Source organism: Agelaius phoeniceus, chromosome 11 (genome assembly GCF_051311805.1).
Source record: "Agelaius phoeniceus isolate bAgePho1 chromosome 11, bAgePho1.hap1, whole genome shotgun sequence".
NCBI lineage: Eukaryota > Metazoa > Chordata > Aves > Passeriformes > Icteridae > Agelaius > Agelaius phoeniceus.
Genome location: NC_135275.1, coordinates 16683466 through 16704539, shown reverse-complemented (window position 1 = coordinate 16704539; position 21074 = coordinate 16683466). Strand labels below are relative to the sequence as shown.

Below are 21074 nucleotides of genomic sequence, written 5' to 3'. Positions count from 1 at the left end.
CTGGTGTTGGATGGTTTATTGCCAAGGAAATTGCCACTAGAGATGTGCCAGTGATAGTTTCATCACTGCTAATGGGAGAAGGGAGAGCTTATGCCTATGACACTCGTGCTGTGGTGACAGGAGAGGCTGCTCAGCACAGCTGGGCAAATGTGAAAAGTTGAGGCTGAGAGAGTAGGACACGTTAATTAAAACAATGCTAAGAAAAACACAAGTGCAAAGAGCTCTCCTCTGGCTGTGCTGACTCAGCAGCCTCCATATGGTCTTCTGTAGCCATGGAAAGACAAAAACAAAGCATCTTTGCAGCTCTGCTGCTGAAACTTTGGATGCTGTCAGCGAGATGTATTCCTGTCTTCTGAGACGCATCTATTCAGACTGATAGCTTTTTGTGATAGAAAAATCTTCTTTTATCCTAAAGGCTAGCCAAGGGATTTGAAATTCCATCTTCCCTGATTGTTTGTGGTTTGTATCCTGGTGCTTCAGTAGGTGTATTGCTGTGGCTGGGATTTGCAAAAGCACCTAAACACACTCGGCACCAAGCTGCCTGAGAAATCCTTATGATTGATAGTGGTATTTTCCAGGCCCCCTTTCCTGAGCCTTGTGCTGGCACTGGCCTCTCCAGCCCCTCACAAGGTCTCTGGTAGGAGTAGCCTGTCCTGGCACCATCCACAGAGCTTCTCACTGATCGTTGTCGGTTTGTGCCTGTAATTTGACACTGTAGTGTGAGCTCCCACCACCAGTGTCCCCATTACCATGGGGCTGCTAAAACGATGCAAATGGATGAGACCCCACTGGATACTCTCTTGCCTTTTCCCCTTCTCAAAGTACTTAAAAAGGAGACAGTTTCTCCTCTGTTGTAGAAGGCAGCAAACCCAACCCAGATACCTCAAGCGAGGTCTGAAATAATTCTCAATACGTTTTCTATATTCAAAGTTGGTTTAGCTTTTTAAAGGTTTTTGTGTGCATGAGAATCTGGGGTGGGATCTTGCATCCACTAAAAAATTGTGTTAAATCTGGCACTGAAAATGACATCCGTTCCCTCCATGCTGCAGAAAGTAAAGCTGCAGCTCCTGCCTCTCTTTGTAGAGTGCTCTGACACCTACATGATGAGTATCCTGCAGGGATGCAGGGAGAGCTGAAAGCCTCTGGAATGGCAACAGACTGTTTTGACATACCCTGCAGGAATGTCTTTGCTAACCAGACCAGATCCTTCCTGTTGAGATTGCCCACATGGGAATTTGAGCCTGGCTGGTGGACAAAGCCCATGGCTGTGGTGCATCATCAGAGGGGCTGTGGTGCAAGCCCTGGTTTTCAAATAAAGACATGCTGCAGAATTATGGGAAAGGGCACATTTGATAACATGTCAATACCAGAAGCCCTGTTTTCAGGAATGGCTTTTTGGATGGGGGAACTTTATCTCTGGATGCGAGTCAGATCACATTTGCGTTTTAGTCCATCACAGAAGTATCCACCTGTGCTTAACTGTCTGAGCCTGACGTGTAAACAAATGTATAGAAAACTGTGCTAGCCACCAACCAATTCCCAGTCCTGGGATGTCCTGGCTTCCTGGAATGTGGGGAAGGATATCTCAAACTGATCTGTGCACACTGGAGCTTCACAGATTTTTCTGCAGTCACACATGAGCACAGCCTCAAAATGCTCAAGGTGATGGATTAAGCATCATGTGTTTCAGACCTGTTGGGGTGGGAATGGGGATGAGACCCCATCATTCCCTGGGCCTGAGAGTTTCTGGGCTGCTGGGAGGAGTGCAGTGGGTCTGGGATGTGTGCAGGAGCCTGTCAGGGGAATGGTACTGGATTGAAAGGGGGTCCATGCCAGGTGTTAATTGGTCAACTAGGTGACTCCAAGAGAAAGGAAATGGAAGAAAAAAAAGGTTTCTCTGCATGTATTACTTTCCTTTCTGACTCTGTGGTACAGTGTTGATGATCCATAAAAATATTACACAGAATGAAGTATGCTGTGTTGCAGTGTGATGTTATATTCCAATAATGCTGTATTTCTTCATGACACTGAAAATTGATGTTATATGAGGGTGGCTTCTTTTTCAGGGTCAGCTCTTTCTGTCCCTCAGATTCTGTGAGAAGCAGTGCTGGTTAAAAACACTCTGAAACTGTCAAGGGAGTTTGGAGCTGGTTTTAAGTGTCAAAAGTGTGAGTGTGCTTCAGCCCCCAGCATTGTCTGCAAGGAGATTTCCTGCCAGGGTTTCAAAGCTAACAGTTTGCAACAAGGTGGTAAGCTTTAGCATCCTTCAGTTTGTGGTGTGTCCATGTGTCAATGTTATCTCAATCTCAGGGGTCATGTCTAGTGAAGAGAAAACTATATAGTAGCTTGGAATTTTTGGATTTTATTAGATATATACCTTAAAAAAAGAGCTCATGTGTTCATGTTCTTCTTAACTAAATAGGTGAGACTTTCATTTTAGTTAAATTGATTTATATTGGAAGCAATGTGGTTGCCATAAAAATAATGTTGTAATTGCAATTTTTTTAAAAAGGAAATGCCCTCCTAAAGGTTTGTATAACTCAAAGGCTTTGTCAAACTGCAGCAGTCCTGCAGAGGTACAAATGCTTTTGAAGTGAAAATGATGAATCCTGTTAATTCCCCCATGAATGACTCAGACTCACCCAGGTCTGGTGTGTGCTACTGCCATAATTAAGAAGCTTCCCCGTGTACTGTGTATTAAGGTGGTTGAGATGCCCCTTTGTAGCTAGAAGTGGCTCATGTGCCTGCATGGGAATAGTCCATGGGATGGGCCCTGGTATTGGGAAACCCCCAGCAATTTCCATTGTGCCTGCAAGGCAAGGAGGAGTTTGGGCTGTGTCTGCAGGAGCTGCTGTGCTGGGATAGCCCTGGAGCTGTCCTAAGTGTAATCAAGTAAGTTCTTTGAAGTTGTTTGTCACAAGGTGGACAACAGACTAAATCAGTTAAAAAACAGGTTTAGACTTACTCCTCCACTAGGAACTGTAAAGGTGTAAAATCAGTCTGTAATCAGGAATCTGCAATGGCCACTGTGTGGTTGCTTGGGCTTTTTACCACTGGTACTTGCTTAATTGCAAACACCAAAAGCCTTTGTAAGTGACAGATGGAACGTGAGAACTGCCCTCAGAGCAGGTAGAGCTGGTGTTGTGAGCTATTGCTCAGGGCTGTGCCTGAGGACAAATCATACCCTGTGGCATTTAGGATAGGACTAGAGGGGTCTGCACCAGGGTAGTGAGGATCTCAGTGACTGGAGGATGCTGGCAGGAAAAATCCCACATGTGTAACTGGTGGTGCCCAGCATCTCACTGCAGCTGCTCAAGGAGACACCTTCTTCTGCCAAACCTGTGAGCATCCCTAGTGTGGTGCTGATGGGGTGGTGGGAAGTCTGCCTGCCTTTCCTGGTTTTGCAGGCAATCTTTTGGCAAGGGCAAGCTGTTCTGTGCTTCTCTCTCTCATGTGTTTCACAGGAACTCTGCTACTTGAGTCACAAAGAATTTTCAAGCGTAAGAGTGAAGAATTGTTATTTGTGGGGGAAATGGCACTGCTGGGCTTCCTGAGGTGCAGAGATGCTCAAAAATTCTGTTCAGCTGCAGGAACTTGTTGACTCACTGTGTGTAGAGACCATTGTGCAGGTGCAGGGGAATGCTGTCTCTTTTGTTAGAGGTGCTGGCTGCATGCAACTTGGAGATCTCATGGTGAGCACATCTGTTCTGAGGACGGGGTGGCTCCCATTTATCACTCATTCATCTGCTTCTTGAAGGGTTCTCCAAGTGTGCAAACCTTGTGTGTGTGTTCCTTCCCAACCAAGCTCCAAGGGAAGGAGCATTCTGCCAGCATTCCTGGGGCACTGATGGGCACCTGGTTCCCAGGCAAGGCAGAGCTGATCCTGAAGAACAGCCCTGGAAGACAGGAGTTGTGGGTGCATGGTTGTTGGAGCCTGGCAAGTCACTCTTCTGATTGCACTTCTTGCTACTGCAGGCACTCCTTTTCCAGGGGGTAGGTAGAAGATGTAGGTTTGGTGGTTATTTTGATGTGCAGCTCATTCTTGCACCACTGCTGGCAGCAGATGGAATGGGAGAGGCTCTTTCAGTCCCCAGAGTGACGTTCTCTGGCAAAGGCTTCATCTGCATATGAGAAAAATAGTTTTATGACTACAGCCCTGAATCTGTGAGTCAGGAAATTTAAAATGAAAGCTTCTAGGCTTATCCACTGGGTTTTATGTGGCTTGGATGGGATCTCTCTTCCCAGTTTATACCAGTGTCATCCTGCTATAAAATGGGGATAAGTTATTTTTTGGCTGTCTTTGGTGCTTTCTGGAATATATGGAGGTAAAGTTGTTTCAAAGTGCTCAGCATTACCATTTTTAACGTTTGGGGCTAGAAATCCTGAAGGACTAAGTGCTGCCTGACCTTTCAGCCTCTGCAGGGAAGGAAGACTTTTCTCCTGTAATGTTTAGTTATTTGCAACCCACTAGATCAAAGGCAAACTGTCAGCCACAAAATCCATAGGACTGATGGGGTTGTAAGGAAACATGGACCTGAGTAGGATCCCACAACGTGAAAATAAATCCTCAGGTGGGGAAGATGATGTTGCTTTTCCTTTCTAGTTTCTCTCACTACCATGGCATCCATCAGAAAGCAAATATTCTCTTTTTCATTCCTTTTTATTGTCTATGGGGATTTTTTTAAGACACTAGCATAACATTTCCTGCTTGTCAGCCTGGAATATTAATTAAAGATGTGCAGAAAGACAGAGCCCACAGAGTGCTGCTGCAAATCCTGACTGTACTGAACCAGTTGCAGAATTGCAATTCCACCCCATTTCCAGCCCGGTGTTGTCTCTGCAGACCCAAAAATGGTGGGAAATACTGCGTGGGTCGTCGGATGAAGTTTAAATCCTGCAACACGGAACCGTGCTCGAAGCTGAAGAAGGATTTCCGGGACGAGCAGTGTGCCGACTTTGATGGGAAGCACTTCAACATCAACGGGCTGCCCACGAACGTGCGCTGGGTTCCCAAATACAGCGGCAGTAAGTGGCTGGGGGGATGCAGATCCTGCCTCCTGGACTGCTGCCTGGGGTCAGGGTGTTCAGATAACGTGCTCCTGGTGTCCCTCCTCCCCCCGCAGTCCTGATGAAGGATCGGTGCAAGCTCTTCTGCCGGGTGGCGGGGAACACGGCCTACTACCAGCTGCGGGACCGCGTCATCGACGGGACGCCCTGCGGCCCCGACACCAACGACATCTGCGTGCAGGGCCTCTGCCGGGTAATCATTGTCCCTCCTCTTCACCAAAAGGGCATGGCAGTTTGGTAGGGCAGGCTGGTGCTTCTGCACCATGCTCCAGGCAGTTGGTGGCATGTCCTCTTCACTCAGAGGATGCCAGCAGTATCTGCAGGCTCTGTCAGCCCCAAATGGTCTCAAACTTGTGCCAGCCTCCAGATGTGCTGAAGAGCCACACATGGAATCATAGGATCATTTAGGTTGGAAAAGACCTTTGATATCAAGTCCAGCCATTAACCCAGCAGTGCCAAGTTCACCACTAAACCATTTCCCCAAGTGCCATATCTACATGTCCTCTAATACTACCAGGGAGGGTGACTCCTGCCATTGCCCTGAGCAGCCTGTTCCAGTGTTTGACAATCCTTTTGGTGAAGAATTATTTCCTAATATCAAATCTAAACCTCCTCTGTTGTATGTGAGGCTGTTTTCTCGTCCTGTTGCTTGTTACCTGTGAAAAGAGCCTGACCCCCACCTGGGTACAACTTCCTTTCAGGTACTTGTAGAGCGTGAGAAAGTCTCTCCCGAGCCACTTTCTTTCCAGGCTGAGCTCCTCAGCCACTCCTCATCTTAGTCTAGACCATTCACCAGGGGACACACTTAAGTGGAACATGTTTGCACATCTGCCCTAAGTTACTGAGGGCTGTGGAATCTCAGCCTAAATTGTGTGTTGCTTCCTTCTGTGTTTTGCCCCAGTTCCTCCTGATCAGGCCCCAGAGCTCTGCATTTCCATTCACAATTGTTCTCCACACTTTTCTCTACAGGAACAATTGATGCAAGAATTTTTTTCTAGTGAAAGCATTACCTGGTGCAAATAGTTGTTCTGCTTCTTGCTTTGTAAAAAAGCCTTTTGTTGTAAAACCTTGTAGGATGGCCACACTGTAAATCAGTGGAAAAATGTGGGGAAGCAAACCAGTTTATCTCACAGCAGCCTTTTGCATACACAGCTTTTGTTTGCCTTAATTAGGAGATTTGTCAATGCTGTTCTAGTCTGTATTTGCTCAATCTGGTTTTTTCAATTTTTCTCTTAAAGCAAGCTGGATGTGATCATGTGCTGAATTCAAAAGCAAGAAGAGATAAATGTGGTGTTTGTGGTGGGGATAATTCTTCATGCAAAACTGTTGCAGGCACATTTAACACAGTGCATTATGGTAAGAATCTGTTGCTAAAAACTTTATGGTGAAAAAATGTGGGTCTATAAAAGCCATTACGACACTTAATCTACAAAAACACCGATGTAAAACACAAAATCCTTCTAGTTATAGTATATTCCTTTTTATAACTATTTATGCTATCCCTAAATGAAAAGTATCAGCTTGTGTAATGTGAGGTAACTTAGCTCATTTCCCTTCCCCTGTAGAAAACAAATCAAGTGCCTGTGTAATAGCCTTGACTTTCTGTTCCATCTTTCCTAGGTTATAACGTTGTGGTTCGCATCCCAGCTGGTGCCACTAATATTGATGTGCGTCAGCACAGTTACTCAGGGAAACCAGAGGATGACAACTACCTGGGTGAGTTGTACTCCTTCTGGCACTCCAGAAATCTGCTTGGTTGTCTGGTTGTGGTGATGTATCTACTGGCAGCTCTCTGCTAGGGAGGTTGAAAAATTAATTTGAGGGAGATGTTTTCTTGGTGAGAATTTTTCTATGTCTGCCAAATATTCAGCCTTATCTTCTTCCTTTTTTTTTTTTTTTCTTCATGCCATCCTAGTTGCAAAATTTGGGAGGTTCTCCAATTATAAGAAATATTCCCTTAGGGTGTGTCTAGGGCTGTGAAGGACTGTTGAGCCTGGGTGGTAGCTGAGGGACAAAGCTGGGAACCAAACAGCATTCTGAGCTCTGCTGGAGTCTCTTCACTGCAACTTTATCTCTGCTATCACCATGCTTTGGTTGCTGCCATGTCCTGAAAGATGTTTGTAAACACAAACAAAGAGAAATTATTTTCTATTCTTCTGAGAATAATAATTCTGATTTAACTTAGTGAGGCCTTCTTGTCCCTGCCTGATAGTGACATGTAACTGTAAAGAAATACCCTTGCACCAAAGATATTGGTTTGATTTAAACCTAACAGTAACTTGGCCTTTGGCTGTTGGAATTTCATAATCACTGTTCTCTGTAATCTGTGGCTGTGTCTTTAGAGGCAGATGGAAATGCTTGTGGTGCTGTGTTAGACCACTGTACTACATGCACATGTGCTGTTAGCATAGCCATGAGTGTCTTTTCCACCATGATCACTCACTCCATAGATAGTTCTGTTTGGCTTCAATAGCAGAGATAATACCAATGAACATCATCATTGATGTTACACTTCCCAGTTGAAGGCTGATTTTGCCATTAAGTCCTGTCAGAGTCTCTGGTTCTCCTCTTTTGCACACCCTGTGCCTTGCACCACCAGCTGTATTCCAGTAGCACAGCGTCCTGTACTTACATCTTTGAACAGGGCACTTCATCTTGTTATAACTCACCAAATTCCTGTAACTAGATGTGTTAATGAGGGGAGTTGGCTGGTGGCCCCTAGCCCATCAAAGGTATAGAGACCCATTTGAGAAACAAGTGCCTGAGACTACCATGCACGAAAGGGAGGCAATGACAATCTTGCTGTTGCTCTGAAATGCCATCCGTGTGGCTGGACCCTTCATTGAGGCAAAAAGCTGAGGTGGTGCAGCATGAATGCACATCAGCACCAAAAAGTGTTACTGAGGTCTCAAGAGTTTTCTGTCTTGAAGGAGGGTGCCAAATTTTATTTTTCCTCTTTCCTGGGAAAAACAGTCCTCCCTATGTTATGCCTTTTCAAACTGGTTCACCCCAGAAGGAGCCCCAAACTTCTCAGCTCTTCTTGGAGGGCCTTTAATCTTCTTGGGAAACAATGAAGTCAAATCTTCTTTAATGTTGCTTTAATATTGCTGGGAAAGCATCTCTTCACATTAGGCCTGACTGGAAGTAAATGAGAAGTGTGCATGTGTCCACTTACTTTGCAGCTCACTGAGTGTGAAATCTTGGGCCCTCAGTTACTGTGAACCTTGTAGTTGCTTAACAATTTAGGAGGAATTTGATGTTGTCATCAAGTCCAAGATGTACCTACTGTTATAGGAGATATAGTAAAAGAGAAGTAATCCCTTAATGAGTTTTAGTACTGCCTAATAACATTAAAACCTCCAAAGTGTGAAACTTGGTTGAGTGTAGCCTCTGCTTTGTGAGGTTTTCTCCATCTATGTCTTTTTGCTACTAAGCAGTGTTTTGCTTCATTATCTCTCCTCATTCGATGGAAAAACCTTCCCTTTGGTGTTTTGGTGTTTAGATTTTTCAGTACAGGGGCTTTTTAGTAACATAGCTGTGATGGGTGAAATGGTGGGGAAACTAACTTAGGAAATTAGCTACATAATCGCATTAGTGTGAAGTTGTGCAGCAGACTGCTGTTTTCAGGAAACTGTTCCTTTTATAAAGCATTTAGGCTTTAAGCCTCCAGTGCTCTCACATACCTTAAGATTTGGAATAATAAAAAGTATGGGGGGGAGGAGGGACAGGACGACCAAGGGGGAGATACTGACCAAATTCTCTGTAATTATATACTAGAAATTATGTGTAGGTAATTAGGGTGCATATATTTATTTACCCTAAGAACACACCTGGAAACACCAGGGAAGACACCCTATCCACCCAGCTCATGAGAAGTTTTGGGCAGGATTATTTCTGTGGTATATGTGGGGATACAGCCTGTGTGTGCTCCTTGCAGCAGCCAGCCCAGAATGCCTTTTGGATACCTTTGCAATGGGTTATGGATGAACTGTTTAGCAACAACTTCAGGAGTTCAGCCTTCATTTTTAGGAGGCTTTCCAGTGGAAAAAGGAGAAAGCAGAATGTCTGCAAAAGGTCTGCTGCTCACTTTACATCCTTTCTGTTTGAGAATGCCAGTGGGCTTTTCCCCCATTCCCCCCCCCCCCCAAGAGAAAGGAGCACTGAGAACACATGTCCCACGTTGTTATGTATGTATGAGTTAATTCTGCCTCTTTAGCTATTGTTTTTTGCACCTATGCAGCCTTATCTAACAGTCAAGGAGACTTTATATTAAATGGAGACTTTGTCGTCAGTATGTTTAAAAGGGAAATCAAAGTTGGGAATGCTGTGATCGAATACAGTGGCTCCGATAATACTGTTGAAAGGATTAATTCTACAGATCGGATTGAGCAAGAAATAACACTTCAGGTGAAGTATATGTTGTGTCTATGGACAAGTCTGCCCAGCATTGTTGGACTGAAAACAGCAGGCAGTGATATCTGTTGATTTACTCTGCTTCATTTTTCTTCCTCTCAGGTTTTATCAGTGGGCAATTTGTACAATCCTGATGTTCGTTACACGTTCAATATCCCTATTGAGGACAAACCTCAGCAGTTTTACTGGAATGAGCATGGCCCATGGCAGCCCTGCAGTAAGCTCTGCCAAGGTGGGTGCTTGGGAAGAGTAGTTTTGTCCTGGATTCATTTGGGGTCTGGGCAGTACATCAAACAGATCCCTCTCTGTCAAGAGATTCTCACCCTGTGAGTATTGTTGTTTCCCTGGTCTGCAGTGGAGGATAACATCCTATAAGGTGCTTCTGGGTTTCAGAGCAGGGCACCTTACACCCCCTCCCAGCCAGGTGAGCCTCACAACCTGCTTTGCAGGTGAGAAAGCTGAAGCACAGAAAATGAGGCATTTCCTAAGGGTGACCACCCTGCTAAATACTCACTCAGAGCCCATCCTTATGGGGGTGCTGCAGCTCTCTGCCTGTGTCCATCCCATCTGTGATAAACCCCTTCTGCTCCACTTAAACCCCCTCCCTATTTCTGACAGAGATAGAAAAGCACACCTAAACATCTCTTAAATACTGCTATAAAAGAAGCAAGATAAATAACTGAATTGATCACTTTGCTGCTTGACTCAAAGCAAGTGCTGATTTTCTTTGCAGGAGAACGCAAAAGGAAGCCTGTGTGTAAGAGAGAGTCAGATCAGCTCACGGTGTCAGACCAGCGATGCGATCGAATTCCCCAGCCTGAGCCCAGCACTGAGCCTTGTAACACAGAATGTGAATTAAGGTGCATTGTGCTCAGCCATGTATATAAATAACATTGTGTACTTATTATTTACTCCTCTTTCCTTTCGCTTCTCACCCTAATTCCCTTTCTCACCAGTCTGCATTAGATTTTGAAAAAGAAAAGGATTGGTAGTTGCCTCTTAGTCAACCAAAAGGAATTGTCATCCACCAGTGGTGTTTTGAAAGGCACTTTTCAATGTTTTTACATTTCTCTTGCTGGATTCAATTAGAGCTAACTATAACAAAAATTCTCTAATGTTGAAAAATCTCCCTGTGCAGTACAAGGCCTGAAATTTGCATCTGCCTGGATCAGAAATGCTCAGTGCCATTCTACATACAGCCTGCAGAGAGGGGAAAACACATACTTAAAGCAAAAACGTAGCTAAGACTTGGATTTATCACTGTTTATTTAAAGCAAAGAATAGGCTTAAGTGTAGAATGGGTTTGGGGCTGTCCCCAGACAATTCTTGGCAAGCTGGAATTGATGGAGCACAGTCTAAATCATCACAACCCATTTTCCTTTAAAAAGCAATCTGTTTTCCTTCCTGGGGCTTAAATGTGGTGGCATTAAGCCTCTGCTGGTGAAGCAATTCAGACGGCCGAGCTTCCCGAGGGGTTTCTGCAGCCCTGTTAAACCGGGGCTGCGCGGGGCCGGGTTGTCGCGGTAACAGCTGTTGCCATTGCAACAGGTTGGAAACTTGAGAAGGGCAAAGCAGGAGTCTGAAAAGCATGCAGGGATGTGAGGCTCCCACCAGTCAGGAGCTATTGATTCCAAATCCCCTTGATCTTATTCTTCTCTGGGCTGTGGTAGAGTTTGCTCTCTTGGTTTGGGAGCGGGGCTCTGTGCTCCCTGTACAGGCACAGGCATCAGCCCAAGGGTCTCCAGGACCCCTAGGGGATGTCACTGCCTCCTCCCCCAGAAGCCACCCCTGCCAGGTGTGAGGGGCAATGGCTTCAGGGTCTCCAGCACCTCCCTGGATCAGGCCTCATGTCCAGCATCTCTTTCCAGAGCTGGACTGATGTGAAGGAGGGGTGTATCCCCAGATGAGTCCTTCGGGGCCTCCAGCACCATCCTTGTTGTCCATCTCACAGAGGAGGCAGCAGGGTGGAAATCTGTCAAGAGGGAACACCTCTAATCTCTGCTGACATAGCTAGGGTTTGAGTATCTTATAGCAAGTCATTTGCTTGTCCTTTGGAGAGCTGAAACTGCTTAGTGGGTGTCCTTTATTGTGGAACACCTCTCCAGCCTGTGCAGATCATTTTCTGATGCTGTATTTTCCAGTTTTTAGATGCCAAGGGGGAACATAGGGTGGAAAGCTTTCAGAAGTTTTCAGAGCATGTTCCTTGCTTGACCATGAATTCCCCTTGCCACCTTGGCTGGTCCCACAGGATTACAGTGTGGCTTTGCTGTCTTTCTTTTGCTCAAGAAAGACCTTTCTGACAGTTCCTTCCCTTCAAGCAGCAGTGCCAGGCTAATTGTAAGTCCCAAAGCACTGGGAAGTGTGACACAGAGGCAAAACTTCCTGTTCAAGATCATATATTCCTTATTTCTGTCCCACACCCTTGAGCACGTTCCCTGCAGAGCCCGGGGCTGATGTTTGCTGTCCCTGGCACAGGTGGCACATCGCGAGGAAGAGCGAGTGCACGGCGCAGTGCGGGCTGGGCTACCGCACCCTGGAGATCTACTGCTCCAAGTACAGCCGGCTGGAGGGCAAGATAGAAAAGGTGGACGACCGCTTCTGCAACAGCCAGACCAAACCCAGCACGAGGGAGAAGTGCACTGGAGACTGCAACGTGGGAGGATGGCGCTACTCGGCCTGGACTGAGGTAAGGGATGCTCTGTGGCACGGAGAATCTGGTCCTTGCACAGGAGTACATTGGGCTGTTTAGGTTGCTAACAGAATTATGTAAAATATGGCCACAGTGGTTCTGCTTTCATTGCTTCTTCTGGAGGACACTCTAGTCTGAATCAGCCTGGTACTCCTGGTACTACCACTGCAATTAATCTTTTCATCTTCATTACATGAAGCTCTGCTAGCTGACATCAAAGCTGTTACCACTGCCAGGAGCTGGGGAGGACATGTTACTGTCATCGGAGGACTTCTGAAATTTGTTTCCTTTACACATCTTAGCTTTTGCATGAACAAGAATATTCCTGCAGGCGCCAAGAGATTGACGAGCCTCGGGTTTTCCAGGGAGGGCACAGTGAAGGGGGGCTGGCTGGTCAGAGAAAGTTAATCTCTCTTAAAATGAGAACAAGCAGCAGCCATTTAGGAGAACTGAAAGGCAACACTTGTAAAAATAATAATGGGGTTATATTCTGAGATGAATTTGAGAAACACATTGCCACGACATTTTATTAAGCCTGGAAAGATTAGGTTTTTAAAGGAATACATAAAGTAAAAGCCTGTTACTCCAAGTATAAATTGTTGCTCTGGAGGTTTCCCGAAGTCACTCCACAGTGAGGGAGGAGGCAGTAGCAGTAGAGTGACAGGAAATGCTGACTGGGTGTGTGTCCCTCGCAGTGCTCCAAGAGCTGCGGCGGGGGCACGCGGCGGCGGCGAGCCATGTGTGTGAACACCTACAACGATGTGCTGGACGACAGCAAGTGCAGCCAGCAGGAGAAGCTGACGGTGCAGAGATGCAGCGACTTCTCGTGCCCACAGTGGAAAACTGGCGACTGGTCTGAGGTGGGTGCTGGTCACCAGGCTGGGCTCACCCTCCTGGTCCTCCACCCTGAGGGGCTGCTGTCTGCAAAGAAGTGTCTCCATCCCTGCTTGTCTGTCATGATTTGTTTGTGCCTCCTGCAGAAGGTGGCAAGCCTGTGCACAGGGAGGCTTCAGACGGGCAGCAAAGTCATTGGCCTTGTTACTACTGGTCAAGTGGCCACTTTCCTCCCTGCAAAGCCACTGGGGGTTAATGTCTCTGCAATCCTGCAGTAATTTCTCCACAGTTTTTTGTAGTTCTGCCGTGCATTTGGGAAGAAAAATACCTTCTGCCCTCATTTTCCCTTGAGATTGTCCTCAAGAGCCCTGGCAGCTCTGGCTGTCACTGGAGGGCAGGATTGCACCCTGCTGATGTTTTGCTCAGCCTCTGCTGTTTATTACTGCTTCCACTGCTGCTGGTGTTTTTTGCAATGCAACAAAACAATCTTGATAGGTTTGTCTCTGCAGCAGGACTGGGGTCCTGGAGAACAATCTTCAAAGGGTGCTCATCATCACTGTGGCCAAATTTCTCTTGTTTCTGTGAATCATGTTCTTTTAGGGCATAATGAAAGCAATTAAATGGGAACAGGGATTGTTTTCTACCAAATGTGTCTTCTGATTCGAGCTGGTGACAGTCCAAGCCACACCAGGGCAGTGGAAGAAGTGCTCACAGCCTGCAGAAGCCAAGACCCTTAAAATGCACACTCAGAAAGAACAAGTGTTTTAGAAACACCCTGTTGTGCACAGCTAAAACCCCACAGGGCAGTGCTGTGCCTTTGCCCTGTGTCTCACAGCTACTGGAATTCAAGAGCTTTTGTGCCCTCACTTTGCCCATGCTGAAGGATTCTAGCCCAGCTGTGCTCTCCATGATCCAGCCCCTCCTCTAGACCAGCTCCTGAGAGCAATCTTCTTGTTGACAAGACACTCCCTTGTCTTCCAGGACATGTTAGCTAAAGAGCTGTACTTCAGCACCAGGATTTTTTTAACCAGTGATTGCAGTAGATCTCCAGGTTTATTTTCCAGTGCCAGGGCAGGTGCTGAGCTGGCAGTGCATCCCCAGCACCACCTGAGCTTGAACTTTTCTCCTCACAGTGCTTGGTCACCTGTGGAAAAGGGCACAAGCACCGCCAGACGTGGTGCCAGTTTGGAGAAGATCGATTGAACGACAGGTTTTGCGACCCCAAGACGAAGCCGGAGTCGGTGCAGATGTGCCAGCAGCAGGAGTGTGCCTCGTGGCAAGTGGGGCCGTGGGGACAGGTACCACACAGCCCCACAGGGCTCCTGCCTGGGGGGACCTGGATAAGGGTGACTCTGGGGCTGGGCGCTGCCCTTTCATCCAAATTCAGCAGCATAACTGTGTTAATTGATTTGCACACCAAAGCAGCCCTCTGTTTGCTTGGGTTCAGCGGATAGGCAGCAATAACAGTACCTGCCCTTTGTGCTAAATTTAATCTCTGTCATACTGAATTGGCTATGATTTTCAAAAAAAGGGGTTTCCAAGGTTACGCTCCTAAATCCATATTTAGGCACATAAATACATGCCCTAATTTTCACAGAAAAGCTGCTCACGTTGAATAACTTTTGTTGCTTTTAATGTTTTCCAGTTTCTGGGTTAGTGAGGGGTTTTTTTTCTGTTAAAATACAAGTTACTCCTTCCTCCCAGAGTGTTCTGGCATATGCTTTTTCACAAAGCTGTTAGCTCTTGACTTAAACAGCAGTAAACCCAGACCAGTTGTCCCAGTCAGACATATTTCCCATCAGTAAAATTATTCATTAGCTGCTCGTGCTACCATGGGGCTGAACAACCAGTTTTAAAGAAGGATATCATACAGGTTCTACCAGACTCTGATTCTAATGTGTGCAGCAAAGTAAATCATTTTAGTGTTCCACCTTCCTTCCCAAAGAAGCAAGCGAAGCGTGCAAGGCACTGGTGGCTGCAGCGAGTTAAAACTTTGACCTAATTTAAAGCTGAAATGCATGAAGTGGAGAGAAACCAGAAGGGAAACTGTCTTTCATTTTTGCTGCTCTTGCTACGTGCCTAAACAAAGACTGGGCTAATTAATACCTTCTAACCAAGGCACCTTCTCAGACCCAGTGCTCTCTTCTCCCATCTGTCTTCTCCCAGTGCACTGTGACTTGTGGCCAAGGCTACCAGATGAGAGCAGTGAAGTGTGTTGTGGGCACTTACATGTCAGTGGTGGATGATAACGAGTGTAATGCTGCAACCAGGCCGACAGATACCCAGGTAAATTCTGCTCTCTTGTCTCCATCTCTTCCCAGTGTGTGTATAGAGGCTTCCAGGCTACAGGTTCAGGGGACATCTTGCTGCAGCAAAGCTTTGCCCTGAATGCCAGCCCTGCAGAGCAGTACCTTGGGCTGCTCATGGTTGTTGGAAAGATGCAGCACAGCACCCTGCTTTGGTAGAAATGGGATAGATAAACTGTGTTCAGGGAGTTCCCATCCAGATTCCAGATCTTCTCCACGTGATTCACCTTACTGAAGCACCAGATTCCCAGAAAAGCAACAATGTATGAGGGTATCAGGACTTTTTGGGTGAAGATGAATTACCTTTGCTTATGGTTTATATCCATGGAGCTCTAGTCATGCCATGGGATGTGAGGGTGTGTTCAGATGCAGCACTAAAGCTGGAGTCTTAAGAGCTCATGAGCTGAAGAATCTGCAGTGGGTGAAGCAAGAATAACAACAAGAGACCTCAAGGTTGAGACATAATTACTGGCCTCAGAGGTTCAGGTTTTGACACAGCAGACACCTCCTTTGGCTTGCATTTAGTCAGGGATGCCTGGCTGCAGTCTGGGCTCATGTGGCTGCAGGACTGTTGCTGTTGCCCCTCACCACAAATGATGGTGAGAGGCCATTTCTTGTCTGCTGCATGTGACAATGTAATGTTTGTGACAGCTGTACTTCCAGACATGTCCTCCCTGGCCAGATAAATTGAGAAATGTTGCACACCTTTTGCAAATTTGCTGAAGAGGCTTTCCATGCTGTGTACTTGGAAGCAAACATGAAAATTCCCATTTCAAGCAGAGGATATGTCCAGGGTGTCTGGAGGAGCTGGATAAAACAGAACATTACCATCTAGGAGAGTTATAGTGCTCATGCCCTGTGCAGCTTCAGTCTTGCATGAACTCAGAGTTTAACCAAGGCCACAACATTTGGGAAAGAGCTGTTTTTCTCATGTATGGAGACCAGTTGCATTGCAGTAAAGGGGTAGCAAACCCACCTGTCATCAGCCATCATTTGGCATGCATGCCTCCAGCATAAGTGAAATCACAGCAAAACAGAAATTGGGTTTGCCATTTGTCGGAAGCTGCTCTCCCCCTCATAGGGACAATCACTCTTAATTTCCTTTTTGGCAAGGACTGCTCAATGGAGTAAAGTCATGGATGTTCATAGTTTCTGGCACCAGACCTCCTGGGAGGTCCAGACAGGACCAGAGCCCTCCTGTGAGGCATTGTACAAAGACTGAGCAGAATGACACATCTGTCCCCAAAACCTCACATTGCTTGGTGTGTGGTGGAGATCAGCACATGGATATAGGTGGTCTGGTGGGCTGCAGGGAATCAAAGGGCTGCAATCAGCAGCATAACCTTTATTGTGTGGGCTGCAGGTCTCACACTGAAGGAAGGGAGCTTTGAAGGGAGATAAAGTTGCTGTTTTGCAGATGTTTGTTCATGCCAGAAAGTTTAATGAACTTTCATCTTTTGCCTCAAAAACATCTGGTTTTAATGCATGGAGATGGCACATGGTTATGGGGATCCCTATTGTAGAGTTCCTAGCAAGTCAAAAGTCCACATAGGGTACTCCATATGAAGGCCCCAGGAAATGATGCTGAGTTTTGCTGATTCACCAAGGGGATGCAGGGGGGAAGCTGCCTGCACAACGCGTGCAGGTCACAGAGTTTCAAGATGTTGCATGTTCTTCATAATTACATTGAAGAGGAGGTGGTTTCATTAAAACATCTGCAAATTCTTTATATCCTGCTTTTCCCCCATGTATTTCCTGTACAGGACTGTGAAATAGCTGTATGTCCTTCCCATCCAAATAGCCCGGAAGCCAAGAGAGCCCTATCAGGCATTCACAGGACACAGTGGAGATTTGGATCCTGGACACCGGTAAGCACACATCATAATACTTTCAGGATTATTTTACAGTAGACAGTGTGATACTTTTAAGTGCATATGCCCAACTTTTCATTACAAAGCCCTTGCAATGTGTGTCAGGAAACTTCCTAGTGGAGTGCTCTTTGCTCTTCCCTAGTGCTCTGCAACATGTGGGAAGGGAACCCGGATGAGATACGTCAGCTGCCGGGATGACCAGGGCTCCGTGGCTGATGAGTCAGCTTGTTTCCACCTTCCAAAGCCATCAGCCACAGAAATGTGCACCGTGACTCCATGTGGGCAGTGGAAGGCCTTGGAGTGGAGCTCTGTAAGCATCACGCTGTCTCTTGCAAGAGACCTCATTGCTGCAAATGTGCTTCATTAATCTGTCGCACTTGCCCTTTTATAAGTGAGGTTATTTGGGTTTTCTGCTGTTCATTATTAGCAAGAGCTGGTTTTCTGAACTGGAAATGTGACCATGTCTCCTTTTCCCACTGTAACGCAGTGCTCGGTGACCTGTGGTCAAGGTAAGGCAACGCGACAAGTGATCTGCGTCAATTACAGTGACCAGCTGGTGGAGAGGAGCGAGTGTGACCCAGAGGACCTCCCTGCCACCGAGCAAGAGTGCTCCATGTCTCCTTGTCATCCAAACAGCCATGACTACGGCAGGCCCATCCCCCCTTTCCTCTATCCAGACCATCGCCTCAAACCGCACCCTGGGGGCAGCCCGAACCGAAACCGTGCACATATACCAGGAGGCAATCAGTGGAGGATTGGCCCCTGGGGTGCTGTAAGTGCCCTGATTCTCTTATTCCTGGGTTTTGTTGGGTTTTGTTTCTTTACCAAGCTAATCTGTATTTTCTTAAAGTCAGCACAAAGAGGAAAGAGAGAGGGACCTGTCTCCCCACTGTCTGCTCTCTGCTCACACAAGCAAGTGTTGCAGAAGGGCTCAGGCATCACTTGTCAGCCTCTCATACCTCATATCTCCAAGGCAGTCTAGGCAGAAAGCTGACAGCATCATTTTCCATGAGGCAAAGGCTGGCCTCTGCTTCTTGGCTGTCTCCTGGGGCATTTACAGCTGTGCAGGGTTGTTGCCAAAGCACAGCAGAGCCTCGATGCCAGCTCCTCTCTCTGCAAACAGTATGCAATGCTTTATCATGGAAGTCTCTGAAGGGAATTAAGCACAAATGGGATGTCAGACACTGCAGCAGGGATTACTCACCTGCTTAAAACTAGGCTGGCGTTTACTTTCTTTGCTTAGTCAGCACCTAAGTCATTGCACTGCTATTAGCAATAGCTGGGTTTTGAAGTTTAATAATGCCTGTTAGCTGAATTAAACTTCTAGCAGTGCATTCCCACGGTGCAAGGCACTGGGAAGGAGCTGGAAATGCAAGCCTGTTCCTGGACTTAATGAAGCTCTGGGCAATTGTGTCTTCCAGTGCTCTAGTACATGTGCAGGGGGGTTCCAGCGGCGGGTCGTGGTGTGCCAGGATGAAAACGGATACACTGCAAATAACTGCGATGAGAAGAGCAAACCCATGGAGCAGAGATCCTGCGAGTCTGGCCCCTGCCCTCAGTGGGCCTATGGCAACTGGGGAGAGGTGAGTGCACCATCCATCTGGGCTTCCTGCCAGGGCAAGACTTTCATTAGCAGGTGGCAGAAAAATGGGAGAAGAGAGGGGTATTGTTGTGACATTTATTAGAAGGATTGGAACTTGCAGGGCAGCCTCTGATAAATGAGTTAAACCCAAGCAATTGTTGGGTGGTGTTTTCATTTCCATTTGTCATGGGAAAACTTTCTTCCCAAGCATAAGAGTTTTACAAAAATGAAGATTTTTTTTTTTTAAGAGAAGCCAAGTTTAACTGAAGGTGGTTTTTTTTTTTTTAATAAAAGCACTGCTTCCTTTGGAAAATTAATCTGAGATGCACAATTGGAGATGTAAACCTCCATTATCACATTGAGTTGGGCAATATCATGGTGGAACAGCATGAACAGCTTTAGGGGGAGAGAAGCTGAGGCAGCTGAAGGTCCATCTGAGGCTAACGAGAGGGATTTGGCTGGAGGGGGTTAGTTTGGAGCAGAAATTACCATTGGTTTTTTGAGGTGCTAGTGCTTTGGGCAGCAGGGGAGCAGTGTTTTTGCTGTCCCAATGGTGATTGCTCTGTCCTCTGCTGACTTACAGTGCACAAAGCCATGTGGAGGAGGGACAAGGACACGGCTGGTGGTGTGCCAGCGCCCTAATGGAGAAAGGTTTACGGATCTGAGCTGTGAAATCCTTGACAAGCCACCAGACAGAGAGCAGTGCAATGTGCAGGACTGTCCTAGAGATGCTGCCTGGAGTGCTGGTCCTTGGAGCTCGGTACGACCATAAACTCTTTCTCTTTATGAACTATTTTGTAGATATCCCCTAACAACATTTAATTTGCTTCAAACCAAGGTGCTAATGCTTCATGTCTTAAAACTGCACTTACAGAGGATTATTTACTATGTATTCAGAATAACACCTGTTCAGGAAGGGCTTATATTAGGGGAGCTCTGGTCCTTTAATTTAAAAGGCACTTTCTGCTAAGTAGCAACCTTTGTCCATTTTATTACACTTTGCAAGTGCTGTGCATTATGAATCTTGGTTCTGGCTAAGTTTTTGCATATGGATTTAAACCTGGAATTTAAGCAGTACATTTCCATTGAAGTTAAATTGTTCTGCTCTTTAATGGTAGTACTGCACTGGGCACCTACTGGTTCAGCAGTGGTGTGTTCTCTGCCACAGGCAAGAGAAGTGGGGAGAATGTGCTAAATGGCATCAATTCCCAGGCATGTATAAGTGTGTATAGATGTGTGTGCATGTGGGCACATGCCCACACACAGACCTACATAGAAACATGTGTGCATTCACACCTGTGCTCTATTTCTGTTCCTGTGTATATAATAAGACTGTGATGTACAGTGCAAAGGCACCTGTAAGCTATTCTCATGCATCTCTCTGGTTCTGGAGAGTGATTGTCTAGCTTGATCTCCAGCTGCTGCTTTATCACTAATCCAGCAAATGATCAGCCAGGTGTTGGAAGGCTTAAAACCCTGGCAATTTCCCAATAGCAAAATAGTATTTGGAGCAGAGGTGTCTTACTTTGCTCCTTTGCTGCTGGAGGAGTCTGCTACAGAGATGCTCTTGTGAGGGCAGAGCAGCCCTGAACCACAGGGTTGGGGTGCTATTTTGGGTGCCACACCTTTGCAATTGTCCCTGGCCAGAGCAACAACTTTTTCTGTGAACCTGCACCAAAGCAAGTGCCACCTGAGGTGCTTCTGGAGCCCTGGAAAACCACAGACCTGTCCATTTTGGAGTGGCTTTCAAACAGATGTAAACCTTCGTTGTGTATTTTGTTATAAAAGCATTCGAAGACAACTTTTTTAAAAATCTGATTCAAAAGCACTTTATAGGAAAAGAAAAAAGAGGCCTGTTTTTTAAGGGATTGGACTTCCTCAATTGTCATAGTTTGGAAAGTCATCTTGCCAAAACCTGCTCTCCTTCTGTGGGTGCTTTCAGTAACACGGATGCCTTCAGTAACACTCTTCAATATTTTTATCATACCTCAGTGAGCTCTGCAATAGCCATAGAACTGCTGAACTGGTGTGTATCCGGTGCTTCACCAGTACAAGACACAGTGCTATGAAATATTTCATTTGAGGTGCTAATGTACCCCTTGTCCATCAACCTTCCTGGTGCTAAGGAAGAGCAAGGTGAGGTAAGCAGAGGTAGTGATGCATGTGCTGGCTGCCCCACAGGATTTGCCAGCTGGGAGGTGCCTCCAACTTTGTTTTACCTGTGCTGGACCATTTTCAAGAGCCAAAGGTGTGGACAGAGTTGTGTTTCATTCTTCGTGGCTGTTGAGGAGCAGGCTCCAGGGCTGCACCTG

General features: G+C 46.4%; 1 protein-coding gene across 9 annotated transcripts in view; it reads left to right on the top strand.

Annotated features, from left to right (window-relative positions):
- Positions 1 to 21074, top strand: part of ADAMTS9 (ADAM metallopeptidase with thrombospondin type 1 motif 9) — a 79797-nt gene that overhangs the window by 25168 nt on the left and 33555 nt on the right. For all 9 annotated transcript variants that reach the window (XR_013183839.1, XR_013183838.1, XM_077184398.1 and 6 more), the window contains 16 exons: positions 4844 to 5025; positions 5124 to 5260; positions 6306 to 6423; positions 6688 to 6783; positions 9308 to 9474; positions 9583 to 9712; positions 10214 to 10340; positions 11956 to 12166; positions 12865 to 13029; positions 14137 to 14301; positions 15170 to 15289; positions 17073 to 17177; positions 17323 to 17490; positions 17668 to 17952; positions 18602 to 18763; positions 19346 to 19522. Coding sequence is in view for 7 of the 9 variants with exons in the window: in XM_077184398.1 (XP_077040513.1) it covers positions 4844 to 5025; positions 5124 to 5260; positions 6306 to 6423; positions 6688 to 6783; positions 9308 to 9474; positions 9583 to 9712; positions 10214 to 10340; positions 11956 to 12166; positions 12865 to 13029; positions 14137 to 14301; positions 15170 to 15289; positions 17073 to 17177; positions 17323 to 17490; positions 17668 to 17952; positions 18602 to 18763; positions 19346 to 19522 (2515 nt within the window). In the remaining 2 variants the exon portion in view is untranslated. The remainder of the gene's footprint in view (positions 1 to 4843; positions 5026 to 5123; positions 5261 to 6305; positions 6424 to 6687; positions 6784 to 9307; positions 9475 to 9582; positions 9713 to 10213; positions 10341 to 11955; positions 12167 to 12864; positions 13030 to 14136; positions 14302 to 15169; positions 15290 to 17072; positions 17178 to 17322; positions 17491 to 17667; positions 17953 to 18601; positions 18764 to 19345; positions 19523 to 21074) is intronic.